This window comes from Bombyx mandarina, chromosome 15, assembly GCF_030267445.1.
Source record: "Bombyx mandarina strain Sakado chromosome 15, ASM3026744v2".
Lineage (NCBI taxonomy): Eukaryota > Metazoa > Arthropoda > Insecta > Lepidoptera > Bombycidae > Bombyx > Bombyx mandarina.
This window is the reverse complement of record NC_143221.1, coordinates 10,523,016-10,542,901: the sequence shown is the minus strand read 5'-3', so window position 1 is coordinate 10,542,901 and position 19,886 is coordinate 10,523,016. Positions and strand designations below refer to the sequence as shown.

General features: G+C 34.9%; 1 protein-coding gene across 8 annotated transcripts; it reads right to left on the bottom strand.

The window, feature by feature from the left end:
• Positions 1-406: 406 nt before the first annotated feature.
• Serinc (serine incorporator TMS1) lies at positions 407-15,350 on the bottom strand. Of its 8 annotated transcripts, none has more exons than XM_089732984.1 (12): positions 15,087-15,349; positions 13,945-14,109; positions 13,135-13,238; positions 12,953-13,048; positions 12,683-12,861; positions 10,201-10,316; positions 8,481-8,699; positions 7,935-7,949; positions 5,110-5,245; positions 4,108-4,134; positions 1,395-1,563; positions 407-908 (listed from the first exon to the last, which is right to left on the bottom strand). In XM_089732984.1, the coding sequence occupies exons 1-12, from the start codon at positions 15,120-15,122 to the stop codon at positions 776-778; spliced, it is 1,395 nt and encodes a 464-aa protein (XP_089589110.1). In that variant the 5' UTR covers positions 15,123-15,349; the 3' UTR covers positions 407-775. The 8 variants fall into 8 exon arrangements, with proteins under 8 accessions (XP_089589110.1, XP_028036851.1, XP_028036852.1 ...); XM_028181050.2 differs by having other exon boundaries at positions 1,395-1,548; XM_028181051.2 differs by lacking the exon at positions 4,108-4,134.
• Between the last annotated feature and the right edge of the window lie 4,536 nt (positions 15,351-19,886).

The following is a 19,886-nucleotide window of genomic DNA, read 5'->3' as shown; positions in this document are numbered from 1 at the left end:
TGATGTGTTAAATAGATCCAGATCTTGATGAGCATGAGATAAATAAATATAGTATTCTGTCTGTCTTCATACTTATCCTTACAGCATTGATCTGAACTGCCAATAATTTTAGGTTTCGTTTTATTGTTATTATTCTCGATAGTATAAGATAGGCAGCGGCCTGGCTCTGCCCCTGGCATTGCTGAAGTCCATGGTCGACGGTAACCACTCACCATCAGGTGGGCTGTACGCTAGTCTGCCTATAAGGGCAATAAAAAAATGGAGTTTTTTTAACTGTTTTGAAAAATAAAACCGCGAGACTTTATTCAGGCATTAGGGTATCAATTTAAGAACATAGGCATATAACAGTATTTTCTTTTTCTTTTATTCGTGAGGTCCACATAGCTATCTAGAAATAAAACAAAAATTTGGGTGACAAAAACATAATTATGGTATTTAATAAAAAGACAACGTATTTACTTAAAAAAAATAAAAACTTTTTTTTACAATATTCTCAAGAAAAGCATAGGGTCTTTTCACAATAATTACAAGTGTTGAAATAAAATAAGGTAAATTCATATTATTAATATTAAATTATTGATATTATGAAACGATAGATAGCAGTGACAGTACAAAAGCAAAGTGTATGAAGAGATTAATTGAGATCTGTGAAGAATTCACAAAACTGTATAAATGATTAAATGATAAATTACGCACATACAAAGTTAAATGGGACAATAATTTTATATTATACTGGATGACTACCCATCAAATTCTACATTGTTAATTTTATGATTTAATTGAATTCCCTGTCAGGAAAAATGGCCGGCGCGACCAGGGTCCAAATGTAGAGACCGATGCACATCCAAGAGGACGTTATCTTGACCCACATTGATGCAATATTCTCGTTCGCCAGCTGCGAATTCGGGCTGTAAAAGAAATTTGAAATGTACTTGAGGTTTACTTGCATACTTCACTTAATAATCGATACAAGTTTTGTGTACCGTTAAGTTCTTATATATTGACTATAGTTCCAATTGACGCCATAGCTTCAAAATGTTCAGATGAATTGGATTACCGACCTTCATAAGTCAGGAGGAGGCCTTAAAAGCGCCCCACATTATTGTTTGGTAGGACAAATAGTTAGTATGCGATAACTAAGCAAGTAACTAAGTGAGTCCGAACGGGTAGGTACCACCACCCTGCCTATTTCTGCCGTGAAGCAGTAATGCGTTTCGGTTTGAAGGGTGGGGCAGCCGTTCTAACTATACTGAGTTCTTAGAACTTATATCTCAAGGTGGGTGGTGCATTTACGTTGTAGATGTCTATGGGCTCTAGTAACCACTTAACACCAGGTGGGCTGTGAGCTCGTCCAGCCGTCTAGGCAGTAAAAAAACACTATGTGTAATACTAACTTGAACCAATTGGTGAGGGTCATCATGACGTAGAGCGTTGCGAGCGCGAACATTATATGGAAGAAGCTCCACGAGTAGGCGACGGAGTCTCCTTCGTTGTCAAACACCTTAGGCTCGTTCCCGCCCTGCCCCGCCTCTCCCCCGTCGGCACCCTCTATACAATCATACCCTGTGCTCAGCGAGCATACCGACGTGCAACTATTAAAATCTTCATGGTTTTTTAAAAGGTTTTGTTACTATTCGTTATATCCACGAATTAAAACCATTTTTATGTCTCATCCTCACTGCCCTAGAATCGGCTAATAATGAAAAGTCAAACTTTGTACATTCCTATGTTATGGGTGCCGGAAATATACATAGACTAGCCGTACTCGCCCGCTTCGCTGCGCGTTTAAAATTAACATTATTATTTATTCTCATTATTATTAGGGAGTCCAACACTCATATAAATATTAGCCTATCCATTAAGTACATGTATTTTCTACATGGATATCAAGTTTCAAGTCAATCGGATACATGGTTCAGTAGTTATAACGGAACATCCGTAAAAATCATTGTAGATTTATATATTAGTATGGATGTATGTGACGAGGACAATAAAACAAATAATAAAAGAATATTTTTTCAAAGATTACAAAATTATGAGTCGTCGTGGCCTAAAGGATAAGACGTCCGGTGCATTCGTATCGAGCGATGCACCGGTGTTCGAATCTCGCTGGCGGGTACCAATTTTTCTAATGAAATATGTACTCAACAAATGTTCACGATTGACTTCCACGGTGAAGGAATAACATCGTGCAATAAAAATCAAACCCGCAAAATTATAATTTGCGTAATTACTGGTGGTAGGACCTCTTGTGAGTCCGCACGGGTAGGTACCACCGCCCCGCCTATTTCTGCCGTGAAGCAGTAATGCGTTTCGGTTTGAAGGGTGGGGCAGCCGTTGTGACTATACTGGGACCTTAGAACTATATCTCAAGGTGTGTGGCGCACTAACGTTGTAGATGTCTATGGGCTCCAGTAACCACTTAACACCAGGTGGGCTGTGAGCTCGTCCACACATCTAAGCAATAAAAAAAAAAAAAAATTATCTTATCTTGTTTTCTAAAAAAATATCGTTGAAATCTTGTTTGAAATATCACCGATATTAACTGGAAAGTGACGTAGAAAAGTAATATTCTAAAGATGGCAATTTTTTTTCCTACCTATGCCGATAGCCTTGAGAGGCTATTTCAGCTTCTCCCTAACATGTAGGTGAGCTCACGGGGCTCAAACCGGAGGTGTTGCTAACACTGGCCCTAGCAAGAGCAGTGCTTCGTAGAATCTACCACAGGATCGGAAACGCGACCCACTGAGAAGATCCGGCGAGAAACTCAGTGGGCAGATGGCAATAAGGATGACTGTACACGTACTAAGAATGTCTTGTTAAATACACCGCACGCCCGCACTTTAATGACAGTGACGTCATAAGGCATAAATATTACTTGACAATCTACACTACAATGTTTGAAAGGTTTTTAGCACTTTTATTTTCGAACAGATTTGTAAACTTCTGGCACTGTTCGGGTGTGGAGATAGGATGCGCAAACTATTATCCGTTTCTAATTAAAAAACGTCGTCATTATCTATATTATTCCGTAATATTTATCTGTGCTTAGTGCGAGTTTTTTAACGTTCTCGATAGCGTAAAAGTTAGCTCATATTTGTATGGAAAGGGATCGTTTGCCTACGTTTGCCGCTAGGGGCGCTGTTCCAACTGCATACAAAATTGGGCTAACTTTTACGCTATCGAGAACGTTAAAAAACTCGCACTAAGCACACTGATGTCACTATTCAGTAGTTGATACTAGTTGTTTCGGTAGCCGTACGAAGTTTCCAGGGCAGTGAGGATTGGACCTTACGTTTAATCTCGTGCTCGCACCATACATTTTTTAATTTTTAAGTTTTCAGTAATTTGTAGTTGTATTTGTCAAAATTTGAAATTTGAACAACGCGGCAATTGTATATACAGGTTATTGAACGCGAGATTAAACGCTAAGTATTTTAATAATTTCATAATTTTAGTATTTATTTTAAGCATTTTTTTCTTTCTGTACTGATTTTTGGAAAATGATAAATTAGCTACTGTACTAAGAACGAATCTAAGCTCTGTAAGGGAGGGACAGTAACGGATAATCAATCGATTCATAAAAGATAACAAAACTGTTACAATTTTAATGTTTTGACTCAAATGTTTTCTGAAGTTTATTAGACCATTTTAATTTTAGAATAAAATAAAATTACCTAAAAATACAATAAAAAATATATAGTCAAAGCAAACTTATTCAGTTGAGGATCTGCTTAATCAAAGGATATATATATATATACTGTTATCTTTTATGGAAAATATAGCGTGGTCAATAGGCCCTACCCGCACGCGATTTAACTCCTAAAACATCTTTATTAAGCGTCAAGGGTCACGAATAGATCGTTTTAATGTTGGCTTAAATAAGAAAACTCCGCGTAGGTATTAGGATAAGCAAGCAAGCTAGCATACTTTATTGTTAAGTTTTAAGCAAACGAAAGCCCATACCCGCGAATATAAGCAAGACAAAAGCTGACAATGACAATAAAAAACTGAATATAAATAGAATAAACGAGAGCCTTCACGAATCAAATGTGAATGTTTACTGTGCCTATAAAGCTTCTACGTACTACTTATTACAGTTTTTACCTTCATTGCCAATGAGCCCTCCTTGGCCTTTCACAGCGCCGCCGCAGCGCGTCCGACCGCAAACAATGCATTTTATGTGTTAGTTATCAAAATAAAAACACATGAAAAAGAAAAAATTAGAACAAATATATTGAATAGATAAAAGTATGTGCCGTTGAGTAAACAGGATGTTCCCACAAAGGGTATAATCACGCTGAAAACTTTAGATACTCTTAAATTAAAATTCAATTTGAACTGATTTATGGCCATAAACCAAGTTTAGCGCGCGAAAAAGTAAAAAAAAAGTATGATTGATAGATAACTGATGGCCCGGAGGCCTTTCCAGTTTCACCACGACAGGTGAGCGAGCAAAGGCTCGGCCAGTTAGGATGGGATTTACTAACAGCTGCCCTCGCGCTTCCAAAGGAAAGCTAACAACTCAAAAGCAGCTGCTTCGCGAATAAATCTACTACCGGATCGGAAACGCGGCCCGTTGAGAAGATCCGGCGAGAAACTCAGCGAATGTATGGATTAGGTTGCATGTGGACCTCTTTGCTGAGTTCTACGAGTACGGTTACCGGGGTCCCTAAGCCTGCTCCTAGTGTTAGAGCTGAAGGCGTCTAATGCAAAGGTTATTGGATCTGATGGATCTGAGTTCCGATACGATAACCACTCAACAGCAGGTGAGCCGCATTCTCGTCAACTAATTTACAGGAGTGAAATAATAATAACAGTTCTAGTTCCGCTATACAAATGTCGACAAGTCTCTAATTACGACAAGATTTTTTGGCAATTTTGACATGATTTACATTGTTGATCAATAGCAATCGGATCAATCGTTTCGTCTTGATTTACCTTTTGTTGGACATCCTGTACACGTAATTTTCACATAAAAAGGTTAGTGGCAACAAATTTTTTGCTTAATTTAGAAAACAAACGAGTTTCCCCCGACTTTTATTATATAAAGTGCAACAGATCTTTATTGCTCTTAGAATTAGAACGGAAAATATTATGTATAATCACCTGTAGATCCTTCTTTGGCCAGAATGTGTTCGGACATTGTTATCTTGGACGAGGCGGAGGCGGTCCTTATGCTTGAGTACAGAACGCTGCACACCCAAATGCACAGCCCGATTATTCGCTGCTTGTCGAAGGATGACTGAATGCATAACAAATATTATTTATTTTTTACGATTATAATTTAAGCTTTTTTTTTACCTAAGCTGAGAGCCTTGAGAGGTTATATCAGCGTAGCCTTAACTAGTAGGTGAGGGCTCACGGGGCTCAAACCTGACTACGTTGCTAACACGAACCCTAGCAAGAGCCGTGCTTCGCAGAATCTACCACCGGGTCAGAAACACGACCCACTGAGAACTTCCGGCGAGAAACTCAGTGGGCTGTGTCTGAGGGTTAATTTACTCGTCGAGCCCTTTTGTCGCAAGCGACGGGTTCGACGAGAACGATGACCGATGGATAGGTACTATCATACCCATTTCAGTTGCGAAAAACTAATACGAATTGAAACCTCGTGTCTCAAGGTGGGTGGCGGCATTCACGCAGTGTTATCTATTGGGCTCCTTAGCATCAGTGTGCTTAGTGCGAGTTTTTTTAGCTTCTCGATTGCGTAAAAGTAAACTCAAAATTTTATGGAGTTGGGACAGAGCCCCTAGTGGCAAACGTAGGAGCACTGTTAATTTTAACGCGATCGAAAATTAAAAAAAACTCGCATTAAGCACAGAGATTGATCGTGAGGCCGTTAATCCTAGACGAGTGAACGAGTTATTAAAGAATATGGAGGTATTATTATTGATTGACATCGATTTTCATTACGCGGCTTCGGAATATAAAAGTATATTGAAGGCGTCGTGGCCTAATGGATAAGACGTCCGGTGTATATGTAGCGATGTAACAGTGTTCGAATCCTGCAGGCGGGTACCAATTTTTCTGATAAAATACGTACTTAACAAATGTTCACGATTGACTTCCACGGTGAAGGAATAACATCGTGTAATAAAAATCAAACCCGCAAAATTATAATTTGTGTACTGTATAATTACTGGTGGTAGCACCTCTTGTGAGTCCGCACGGGTAGGTACCACCACCTGGCTATTTCTGCCGTGAAACATTAATGCGTTTCAGTTTGAAGGGTGGGGCAGCCGTTGTAACTATACTGAGACCTTAGAACTCATATCTCAAGGTGGGTAGCGGCATTTACGTTATAGATGTCTATGAGCTTCAGTAGCCCCTTAACGCCAGGTGGGCTGTGAGCTCGTCCACACATCTATGCAATAAAAATTAAAGCAACGTTTTTGCTTAAGATTGTAAATTATTGTCATCGGAGTTTCGGCCACGAACACTGTGTACCTTGTTTCATTTTGTTTTGTTTTTAGGAATTAAAAGGGCGTGTGCAAGACGTAATTATATTCAATACGGCTGCTCATAATTGCGAATAGCGAATTAACTTTATTCGGATTCAATTATTGACAGTTATATCGGTTCACTTGTTCGGACTGTTGTATAGACATAGTGAGAAAAGAATTCCCTTCGTATTTTTTTCGGAAAAGTTCGTATTTATCGTGCTCTCTGAAATAGCTTCAGAACATTCATTTTGACATTAGACACTAAACAATAAAGTTCCATATTAAAATGTCACTCATTTAATACGATAATTCATTGACAATTCGAGTGTCACCGTTTTCCGATAAAGATCTGAGTTTTCCCGAAAGAAATAATTTCTCACTACATCTATGTATAGCTAGAATATTTGAAGATAATGACAGTAAACGATTACTGCGGTAGGCAGCGGATTGGCTCTGCCCCTGGCATTGCTGAAGTCCATGGGCGACGGTAACCACTCACCATCAGGTGCTCGTCTGCCTACAAGGGCAATAAAAAAAACTCGATTTTATGACAAATTACCACACTGAAATAGTTCTGTGTGAAGTAATGTATTATAGTACTTTATAAACAGAGTATTTTTGTGTTATAGAGAAATATACTATAGTGCATTCTGAATACAGAAGAAAGAAATAAATTCTGATCAGTTGGATTGGGGTCAAACTACCTGATTATGAAAGGTATAAATTAAATCTACTTTTACGGTTCAATCTCGCAGTTACCATTTTCATTTTACGGTTTCCGAATTTTCTAATACCTTGCAGTTTTTGCGGTCACGGACGACGAAAACGTAAAAAGTATTCGAATATAGTAAAATTTAAATAATAAACACGTGTTCAAACGGTAAAAGTTGTTTTAATTATGTCTACGGCTTGCAAAATCCAAAGAAAATAGTAGATTTAAAAGGTGTGATTCACGTTCACATAATATTATAGTACGGTTTCTAAATACCACTTTATAAACAACGAAATGCAAGAACAACCAATGTGGCAAGGAAAAAAATATTCCAACAAAATATATAAAACACACATTTTTACTAAAGCGTTGTAGTAAGGTAACATAAATGTCAATTAGTGGGTAGTTTTAAATGGACATATCAATGTTTGTTTGCTCAAATTTTGAAGAATTGCTAAATGATTTTGTTTTGATGAATATATTTGTTATATATCGTGATTGAAAAAATAAACAGGGTGTATAACAACCGAACACGACAAAAGGAATAATGAATTTCGGCTTGACCTAGTCTACAAACCAACATTCTTTTTTGCTTAGAGTAAGTAGCGAAATTATCTTTTTCCTTCGGAGGCAGTTGTAATACACCCTGTATACTGTATACTAGTGTGTGACCGTAACTGATTATACTTGGATATAACAGGGAAGAAAAAAATTTAATTAAATGACTACACGATTAGGAGCATTAAAAGCATTCACAGCGAACCCATTGTACATACCCAGTATGATTTTTCCTTGTTATGCGTAATTGAATTGTCGTCATAATTATTACACTTTGATATAAGGTAAATTTTTATTAAATTATAGATTTACTGTCGGTATATTGTTTCACTGTACTTAATATTTTGATATTGTTATATTAGATTAGAATTTAACAACTTATCATTATAGTACAGGAGGCTACAAAATTGTCATATTTAAAATATTATTTTTCTATTATGATATTGAATTGAACGTTTAATTGTCTTTGGGAGTCATGAAAGTGTGTTGTAAAACTGGAATGGCATTGTGACTATCATCATCATCATAGTCGGTTGCACTTGACAGAGCAGTCGTGGTCATGTGGAATTCTTGTTTATTAAAGCCTTGACATATTATGTTTTCCATAGTTTGCGAACTGAGGCTTGGCGCATGCACTCGTGGGGTTTCAGTAAGGTCTTTTACCTGATCAGTCCCGCGTATGAGGATTCGTCCACGAGATCTCTTACCGTTGATTGACCGTACCCTGAACAAGTTTTTGTGATTATATGAACGGGAAAACTCACATCATCCGATGTACCGGTGAGTCCGTTGCATTCCTTGGAGGCGTTGGAGAGCGCGGACCAGGTGAGGTACATGACGTAGAGGGACACGACCGACGACTGCAGGAGACCGGAGCGCGGCTGGTGCTCTTGAACCGAAGGCAAGATCGACACGCCGCTGGCGACCACCACCAGGATCAGATTGAACGAAATGAAGAACTTCGATAGGTCGCATCCGTTGGACTGTTGGGAAAGTTAAAATTGGATCAAAGACTGTGGCGACTCACTTACCCGCCACTACTCGGACAACCGCCTTACATTTCGACAAAATCGCTGTCGCTTATGATATTAGGCAATCATCCAATATTGTTGTTCAACACTTCGCGGCAATCTTGAAAAACTGAGGGCAGTACCTACATATTCATATTCGCTGTGTAACCCATCGTTCGTGTCAGTGCCTTTACTAAATGTTCGTCCTTTTTTTTGTACAACTTGTGTTATAGTATGTTTGTGTAGTTATATTTTTATTTTCAATAAACTATTCAAAGCAGTACATATTCATACTCACTGTGTAAACCATCCTTCGTGTCAGCGCCTACCCAATACAGTTAGTGAAGCAAGACGTTAATTATCAGTAATTGAATTCATATTAGTTTCATAATATCTATCGTTGAAAATACTATTTTTTTTTTCATAACGCCATTAAAGGAATACGTGGTTATGAATATTGGTAATGCGAGTCCCAGCCTAGGTATTACCTACCGCCAATGATTTTTCAAACCTAATTCGAAGACGAAGACTTTATATTCGATCTAAAGGGTCTCTAGTCTGCGTATTCAGACCATAGATCGACTCTATAGATTGTTTTTTTTAAAATTAAATATGTACTAAGATATTTTGAATAAAATGTATATTTTTACTGGTGGTAGGACCTCTTGTGAGTCCGCACGGGTAGGTAACACCACCCCGCCTATTTCTGCCGTGAAGCAGTAATGCGTTTCGGTTTGAAGGGTGGGGCAGCCGTTGTAACTGTACTGAGACCTTAGAAGTTATATCTCAAGGTGGGTGGCGCATTTACGTCGTAGATGTCTATGAGCTCCAGTAACCACTTAACACCAGGTGGGCTGTGAGCTCGTCCACTAATCTAAGCAATAAAAAAAAAAAAAAAAAAAAAAAAAAAAAAAAAAAAAAAAAAAAAAAAAAAAAAAAAAAAAAAAAAAAAAAATGGAAATATGTTACCTTAGTTTAATAGCCTTAACCTATACTAACATATAAATCTACAGTGGTTTTTACGGATGTTGCGTTATAACTACTGAACCATGGTACTTGGTATCCATGGAAACTTGGTATCCATGTAGAAAATACATGTCGACGCTTGAAAGGCAAACGTGACTAAGCGACAATAACTGCTTTGTACATAAATGATAGGCAATAACCATATTCGATGGGCAAAAAAAAATATTTCTAGGTCTATTAAAATCATTTCAATCCTACAGCTAGATTCGTTAAAATATAATTTTTTTCAGGTATTTCAACTTTAAATTAGTGTACTGTAAAGTTCACGCATTGTCGCTTAGTCACGTTTGCTTTACAGGCGTCGATGTACTTAATGGATAGGCTAATATTTATATGTGTTGGACTCCCTAATAATAATGACAATAAATAATAATGTTAATTTTAAATGCCCAGCGAAGTGGGCGAGTACGGCTAGTATACCTATAATAATATTAAAATACAATATTACCTTAGTGTAATAAACATAAAGCAGAACGATGCCAGTCAAGGTGAGAGCAAAACAGGTCAGCATTGAAATCAGTAGTGCTGCATACCATCCCTTCGATTCTGTCTCTTCGTATTTAGCTAAAAAATAATTTAAATTAACTAGTAGGTACATTTTAGATTTCGGCAAATAATTTAATGTTTCTAGGTTCGCCAATTTAATTTGTTTTATAGCAAAGTTACTGTAAGTGATTAAAAACATAATGCATGAAACCATCCAAATCACAAATTTATTTTGCAATAAAAATTGTTATTAAAATTTTATCAAATATGTATTTTTATTTGTATTAGGAGACCTGTTTTTTGTGTTCAAATTAGTTTCATTAAAAGATACCGAGGGGTGAGAGGACATTTGGTTTAAGCAACATACTGGTGGTAGGACCTCTTGTGAGTCCGCGCGGGTCGGTACCACCACCCAGCCCATTTCTGCCGTGAAGCAGTAATGCGTTTCGGTTTGAAGGGTGGGGCAGCCGTTGTAACTATACTTGAGACCTTAGAACTTATACATTAAGGTGGGTGGCGCATTTACGTCGTAGATGTCTATGGGCTCCAGTAACCACTTAACACCAGGTGGGCTGTAAGCTCGTCCACCCATATAAGCAATAAAAAAAATCGCTTAACACCCCATATTTATCTTTGCGATTGAAGGTGCGTTTTATTTGGTATTAGCATCAACAGTTCGATGTTTTTAATTGTACTTGAATAATATTTACCCAATTTAAATAGCCTAAGAAGTTTTTTTGTTATGATATTTTTTTCCAAATTTAAAATTTCAAATGGCTCTCAAGTAAAGTTGCAAAAACGTCGCTTAAACCAAATAGACTTTCGCTTCTCGATATATAAAACTTATCTTAATTTAAATTATTATTTAGGTTAGATATGTGTTAAACTTCGAAAAAACCTTAAAGGAACATAGATCTCATTTTAAAAGAACACATGATAAAGTTTGTCCTAAAAATCCAAATTTCAGAAAATTTGACTGTAGAATTAATTTGAATGGGTAAAAAAAGGTATAAAAATGTTGAAATTCTGTATACTACAGCAATAATTAAATACAAACTCTAATCTTCATCTATGTGGGACGCAATTATTTAATATACAAAATAGTCCATGAATTTAACTACTTTTTTGTTTTTAATTTAATGATAGATATTTTACAGCAAGCATGTATGAGGTGTTTCACACTATATTCTGTAAACATGAACATAAACTGTATTTTAAACAATGCGATAAAACTTTCTTATCTGTCAATAGAACGAAAACAATTTAAATAGACTTGATAACAGAAGACATTCAGTACATTAATAATAAATTTAGAGCGTTTTATGGCATAAGAAGATTCTATTATCTTTGAGAAAGAACATGTTCAAAATTTTCGGATTTCAAGTTTCTACAGTAAAAGATACACACAAAGTTATATTTATTTACTATTATTTCAATAATATTGTTCCTTGCTGGATGTCTTATTGTACTCTTCAATGAAACGATTTGGCTCGTATTTACAAGTATATTAAAAGATAAAAACTGAAGAACAAATAATAATGAGGTTGAATATTGTAGTAGATAATGTATGTAATCGTTAAAGATGTATATGCGTTCGCGATCGCTTGATGAAGTGAAGCTCGGTGGTGGGCGAGAATAAAAACTTGTTTGGAGGGGGACTTAGAGATCCTTAACAAATATTATTAGTATTTTTTTAATTGCTCAGACGAGCGAATGAGCTCACGACTCGCTTTGGTTACTGGAGCCCATAGATATATCACTACGCGAATACAGCCACCCACCTTCGGGTTTGAGTTCTAAGTCTCAGTTCTATAATAATCTGAGGCATTAATCGATGAAGATTAAGTCGTCGTGGCCTAAAGGATAAGACGTCCGGTGCATTCGTATGTAGCGATGCACCGGTGTTCGAATCCCGCAGGCGGGTACCAATTTTTCTAATGAAATACGTACTTAAAAACGATTGACTTCCACGGTGAAGGAATAACATCGTGTAATAAAAATCAAACCTGCTTTTGCAGTAATTACGCAAATAATAATTTTTTATTATTTGCGTAATTACTGGTGGTAGGACCTCTTGTGAGTCCGGGCGGGTGGGTACCACCGCCTTGCCTATTTCTGCCGTGAAGCAGTAATGCGTTTCGGTTTGAAGGGTGGGGTAGCCGTTGTATCTATACTGAGACCGTAGAACTTATATCTCAAGGTGGGTGGCGCATTTACGTTGTAGATGTCTATGGGCTCCAGTAACCACTTAACATCAGGTGGGCTGTGAGTTCGTTCAACCATCCTAGCAATAAAAAAAAAAAACCGTGTCAAACGTACGAAGAGCTTGGAGAATAACAAGTTCTCTGTATTTTTTAAATATTGATGACATAGGTACATTATGTAACCAAGCTAACTGACTAACTTACAATTTTAGGCACAAATAAACATCCTTTTTTACTTACAAACCCATATTTCAGCCCAGGAATGTGCAAAATCAATGATAAGAATGAGTTGGATAACAATGTAGCAGAAGCCTCCAATCATTCCAAACACCATCCATGTCGAAGCAAATTGACCTCCTGGGATGAAGAATGCTCCGATAATGCCACCAATAACCAATAAATATTTGATGGCCCAAAAACTAAAATTACACCATATATTATTATAAACCATTTTGGAGAATATCACTTTTAAAAAAAAATAGAGTCAGGCAATTTATTACTATTACATACCCATTTTGAATTCCAGCTCTTGGATCTTTAGAAGATTTGACACCAATCATAATTAACGCCATTAGCAGAAAGAAGAGACATGTTGCAAATGTAATTCTGTGAATACATGTAGAAGATTAGTTTCCACTTCTTTGTCGAATTTTGTATGGTTAAAGGTATGTGATTGATATAGTAAAAATTACCTATAAACAGCCAAATATCCAACCGCTTCATCACAATCTACCTTGAAATTTCCTGGTAATAGTCCTGTGACTGTACTATCAGTTGCATTTGTACAAAACGGTAGCTAAAATTATAGTTTTTTTTATAAATCCTGAATTCATGATAAATAATATGTTTTTAATTTTAACACTTTTACGAAATGGTCTCAACCTACTTTTGAAATATTAAACTCAAATTGCTTTCTAAGTACATATAATCATTTTTCTCTATACACTTTTTGCCATTTCGTTTATTTAATTTAGCATTTTATTATATAATTGAATGCAACATTTATACTGTAAACTTTTTTTTTTTTGCTAGATGAGTGGACGAGCTCACAGCCCACCTGGTGTTAAGTGGTTACTGGAGCCCATAGACATTTACGGCGTAATTGCGCCACCCACCTTGAGATATAAGTTCTAAGGTCTCAAGTATAGTTACAACGGCTGCCCCACCCTTCAAACCGAAAAGCATTACTGCTTCACGGCAGAAATAGGCAGGGTGGTGGTACCCACCCGCGCGGACTCACAAGAGGTCCTACCACCAGTAAACTCTAATAATTATTTCCAGTTTTGTCAAAAGACAGCTTCTAGCAAAAATAGGTATACACAAAATAATGGAAGAAATAGTGTTAACTTACACTGTATAATGTATTTGAATAAATGATTTTAAATGTCCACAATAAATAATTGAATCACACCTCTAATTTTATTGAGGATTGCCATGATAAAATCAATGAAATTAAAAAAAAAAAAATTACATTGTTTTTTAAAACTGTTTTACCACATTACCTTTTGAAGTTCATTATGTAATCCGGGAGCTAAGGTGATACAGCACACAATAGTTACCAGCACCAGCATTAGTGCATACATAAGACGGGAGGAGGTGGAATTGGTGCAAGATGGACATGCTGAACAACATAGTGAACAAGCAGTGCTGCCACAGCAACACGCCAGCTGTAAAGATAAAGACATTTACAGATTGAAGACACATTTACTAATAAAAAAGAAAGGCGTAAACTTATATAGCATAGTCTAATATACTTATATCAAGGCTAACTTTGATTAAATTTTCAATTGAATATAAAAGCTAGTTTGCTTGGTATTTGCAGTAACTTTAGATTTCTTTTCGTCTTTATGTAGGATAGGTAAAAATTTTATAGCCCACTTGGTGTTAAAGTTCTCAGAATCCTTACATATCACTGTTTTAATACATCCACCCAGTTTCAGAAATGTGGTGCAGATTATAGTTGTATTAAAAGCTGTACCATCTTTCAAACGGGAATAGATGGATCTACTTAAATGCAGAAATTTCAAGATGTTCTATCTACCTTGCTAGCTCAAAATATTTCCTCCCTCCTTAGTCCTTCATGTGTTTTATCATATCTCTCTGATTGATTTCCTTGAAGAATTAATAGAGATGATGCTATTATCTCTATTATATCACAGTACTAACTAGAAATTAAATTCCTTTAACCCTGACCCAATTCTGTTCTAAAGTTGTATCTAGAGATTGTCTTTGTCTTTGTGAGCTTTAAAACTATATAATGAACATCCTCGCAGACTATGGCATGTCTCTTTTCACATAAGTTTAAGAAGACTAATGAAGTTCTAGCTAGTCCTATACACAGACATGTTTGTATACTACAAATAGATCTATTATGTATATATATTTGAATGTAATCAACAGGACTTATTTACACTTTATTACCCACTGCACTATATACTGACGAATTATTATTATTTTTTAATCAGCGGTAAATTTATATTTATGAATCATTTATCTAATATCATAACAATGGTTGAGCAAGGACAAAATGTGTTCTGTAGAATTATATTTATTTTTCTTAACATTGCAGTTGCTAGTTACTTTATTTGTATAGACTTAGTAAAATATAAAATAATAATTAAATATCTAGGAAGGGATAAATTACCTGTGCTGCAGAACAAAGGCCCAACACTGCACCCATTTTTAGTTTTTATATCTCACTTTATTTGTGTTGATTGTGATGTTTGTTTTATGTACTACAATTTACATTCCAAATAACAAGTATCTGTATTTTGATATTATTATACGCACTTATAAATATTAAGATTTTTTATATTTGTCATTAAACTCAGTAAAACTCTGAATTCGTGACGGCAATCGGACAATTAATCGATTTTTATGTACCTACCTACGTACAGTTAGGGATGTCTTGTAAAATAATATGCATAGATTATACACTTAATATTGATAATATGACAACAGACGTTGCTTTTTTTAGTCTGAATGCATTTAAGTGCTTTTATTAAAAAAGGAATCAAGAATTAGGTTCATGTTGTTTTGTGAGTAGTACGTAATCTATTGACTTGTATACTAAAAATAAGCGGTTATTGTGATTGGTTTTAAACACGCTTTATATTACCTCGGTAAATATCTATGTTTTATGTAGCGAATTTTTTGAGCGCTATTTTTACCGACTTCAAGACTTCCGATTCACTTTAGCGATATTCATCATCATCATCATCAGGTATATGTATTACTTATACTAACAGTATTATTAAAATAAAAAAGATGAAATTAATTAATATTAGTTCGGTTTGCTATTTAAGTTTGTTTAAGCTTTTTTTGTTTGTTTTTAGAATACGCTATTTTACTCTATTTATTAATCGATTAAAAGCTCGAGTATCTAGATTCGATTTTTTATTTATACTATTTCTATTGTTAGCCCACTGAGTTTCTCACCGGATCTTCTGAGTGGGTCGCGTTTCGGATCCGGTGGTAGATTCTGCGAAGCACGGCTTTTGCTAGGGTTCGTATTAGCAACGTCGTCAGGTTTGAGTCCCGTGAGCTCACCTACTAGTTAAGGTTCTGCTGAAATAGCCTCTCAAGGCTATCAGCTTAGGTAGGAAAAAAAAAGCGCTTGCTCATTCGTGTCCGAGCCGTAGTACAGTACGGATCTCTCTGGAACGTTGTTATGCTTCTCGTGAAATATACGCAGCTCACCAAGTTCTCGTGAAGTTTTGTTTCGGAAACCGTGTTATCAGAGATATTGTACACACGTCCTTACAGATGCATCAGATCCATTAATCTCAACACTAGATGTTTTCAGCTCTAACACTAGGAGCAGGTTTAAGGACCTCGGCAGCCGTACTCGTCGAACTTCGCAAAGAGTTTGACGTGCAACTTAACTCATACATCAACTCGCTGAGTTTCTCGCCGAATCTGCAAAGAGGATCGCGATTCCGATTCGGTAGTAGTGCAGTAGATTAATTCGCGAAGCTGCTCTTGAGTTGATAGGTCACCTCCGGAGACGCTCGGGAAGCTGTTAGAAATTCACTCCCCTCCTGCCTCAGCCTTTGCTCGCCTACTTATCTTGAAACTGGAAAGGCCTCTGGGCCACCAGTAACCCTTCCTTTCAAAAAAAAAAAAGATAATGTATTTAGTACTGTTTGGGCTGTGGTTCGAGTTCAATAAAACTTCCACCGAAGTACAAATTAAAACTCTTTTTAGCACTTAGAGCACTTACAAAACCCTTTACAATTCGTAATTCACTTCTTCCTTTTCGCTTCAGGTGATTCGTTCACTGTATAGGTTCGAGTAGATCCGATTATTAACTGCTTCGTATCATCTCTGCAACGCTTTTATAGTCGATACGACATCTCTAGAATTATCGAGAGCATTCCTGATATGTTGATAGATGTCTATTAAATTGGCTCCGGTAATCACTGCCAGGTGAATAAAGAGATCGTTCACACTATCGTTCATTCATCTACTCACTAGAAAGAATTTGAAGCGCTGCGACTAGTTATTTAGATTCTCATTTTAATAATAAACATAAATTTCTTCAATCAGAACCAGTGTCTAAGAATTTATGTTCATTTATATGGGTCAGCATTCTGTTCAAATATTATACATTTCTTTTTTATCACCAAAATATTTTTTTTTTAATTTTTTTAACCAGTAGTAATGCGTAAATGCGGACTCCGCTATACTCCCTAGCATGACTTTCGATTTTGGAGAGGCTGATGTGGTGTCTATGTATCTATTATCGAATGCAAGAAAATTCGATATAGCTTGTATTTTGTAGTGGCTTCATTTTCTTAACAGTGGGCCACTTAGAGGCCACGAGCTAAATAAATGCCAATAAAATCAAATACATACCTTAAATTGGGAAAACGATAGGAAATTGCCCATGCGCATTTCTGTGGGATTTTGTTCCCTATAAACTTACGGGAAGGTAGAAATTAAGACTACTGAAAACTTCTTCTAAGGAATTGTGATATTAAGTTGATTAAATAGCTAGGTGAAAAAAGAAAACAAGTTTCTAATAATTGAAATATATTTTTCAAGACACACAAAATTCATACTAAACTTATTGAGGTATAATATATCAGGCAAATAGTCTACTTGAAGTAGCTCATCATAAAATAATAACATTTTTATAAAGATTTCATTTTTAACATTATTATATTTTCGAAAGGAAATATACATTTGTTTCCATTAAACGGCCCGAAATTTGACCTCGTGCACTCACGAAATGCAATTAAATTTTATGTAACATTATTAGAGAGCACATCTGCGATAAAAATATTAAGGCTGTTTTTTTGTGATGTTCATTAATTATTATTTTATCAGAAATATCAACGTGATATAATTTTCTGTTATGTAATTGTAATTCAGTTAATTTTCGTTCTGATGACATACATCAAAAATAATAAACAACACATTTACACAACACGCTTACTATACATACTATAAACACATTTCAAAATAACACTCTTAAACTAGTGATTTCATTAAAATATAACATATAATCACTTTTAACATCATAGAATATAAATAATAATTTAGAAAAATAAATATTTAATACAATTATTAATATCACAGTAGATTAACTGCCAGCAAATTTTCTTCTAAATTTGAAAACAGTAAATTTCTCATTAATTCTACATTTTCTAAATAATATTGCTTTTAAAATGTGCACTTGAGCTTTGAGAACGACGCATTGTCGGCAATAAAACAATGCAATAGAATGTAAAAATCAGTTTTAGGTAGACAATCGCGTTCAATTCTTAGTGGGTTCTGATTTCAGCTGACAGTATTGGCAAAAACTGCTGTGATATTGACAACTTAATATGTAAATATTGAGTACACCTATGCTACGAAACAACTTTCTTTTTGCAACCTTAATGCTACTGGTAACCATTCTATTCGATATATCCGATCTTTAGACGATAACTTACCTTTTATTTATAACTAAATATTTTTAGAAGAAATAGCACGAGTTGGAAAATATTTTTAGTTTTTAATTACATATTCTTTGCAAATTAAATTTGCAATCCAAAACAAACATGATGAGCTGCCAATAAAATTAAAATCAGTGATATTGAAAGCATGTATAGAAGAAAATCACCAGCAAAAAATAGCAGTTATATGTGTACTTATTTATAGGTAAGTTACATACGATATAATTACATATTAAATGTATATAATCTGTAAACTACGTTTTATGTAATAATATACTACCTTGGTCGTCACAAAGTACATATTGGTAGGTACATGTTAATTTATAGGAGACATATTTTCTGTTAAATATGTATATATTATGTAAGTTTAAACTTATATTATTATTATTATTGCCCACACGGAATTTTATCCTAAGTTATAATTTCCTTTTAAATTTAATTCTAATTATAAAGAGAAATTTAAAATGTTATGTAAATAAAGTTTAAGGTATTCAAATTACAACAAAAGAATTATTTGTAATAATAGTTAAAACTTAATATAAGAAGACGATGAACAAAAGTAACAGCAAAATTACGTTCGCTTACCGTGAAATTACCCACGCACCAAAAATACGCGGGAATGTTACTGATTCCTAATCGTTGGCAAAAATAACCTTTTAGACTTCGGTAAAACAAATTACCAATTGTGTATGGATGTAACTTGTATTAAGCATCTGGTCTATTATCAAACACTTCTAATAGTTTTAGGTTTGTACTCCTGTAATTTAAAAATGTTAAAAACATGGAACGTATTCATGATATAATTATAAATTAAATTTCGAAATTACACAAGATCATGAATTGCATATTTATACATAAATATTTATTATTAATCGTTACAATATAAAACCGTAGGTTAAATAAAGACAGAGGCACAATTTATTAGCATTAGTTTACATTTTATAATTTCATTGTAGTATTTTAAAAATTACAGTGAAGATATATTGTAAATTCCTTTTTGTATTTGATTATCAATAACAATATCTTTTCAATTTATAAATAACACAGTCCTACGTGTACAAACATATATAAACGACAGTACCTACCTTATGAAAATATACATATTTATATATATAAATTCACATGACTATTGCATAAGCCACTGCTAATGTAAGGACAAACCTTATTTAATTAATGTAGATGAATGTAACTTTAATTTGCAAAAGGAATAAACTTAAAGATAAATAAATTATACTAAGAGATTAACTAAATTATAAATACGTAGGTAAGTAAGTACCTTCAGTTTGAAGAAATGTTAATTGCGTAAAATGATGAAGGAGGTTAGCGATTAAAACTATTAATAAATACAATATTATCAAATTATTATGAACTGTTTTTGTAGTATGAACTTATTATTTGGTTTTAACTTTATATGTATTCCAAGAGGCCATAGCACGGTTCGTGAATTAGCTACGACACAATTGAATTATACGAAATGGTTTTCAAATTATATGAAATGAAAA

Bases quoted from the DNA above. Each gene is read 5' to 3' on its own strand.
- Serinc (XM_089732984.1), bottom strand. From the start codon at position 15,122: ATGGGTGCAGTGTTGGGCCTTTGTTCTGCAGCACAG. The intron at 14,110-15,086 runs GTAATTTATCCC...TTATCTTTACAG, and splicing joins GCCTTTGTTCTGCAGCACAG to CTGGCGTGTTGCTGTGGCAG. The intron at 13,049-13,134 runs GTAATTTTTACT...ATGTATTCACAG, and splicing joins GGATATTTGGCTGTTTATAG to AATTACATTTGCAACATGTC.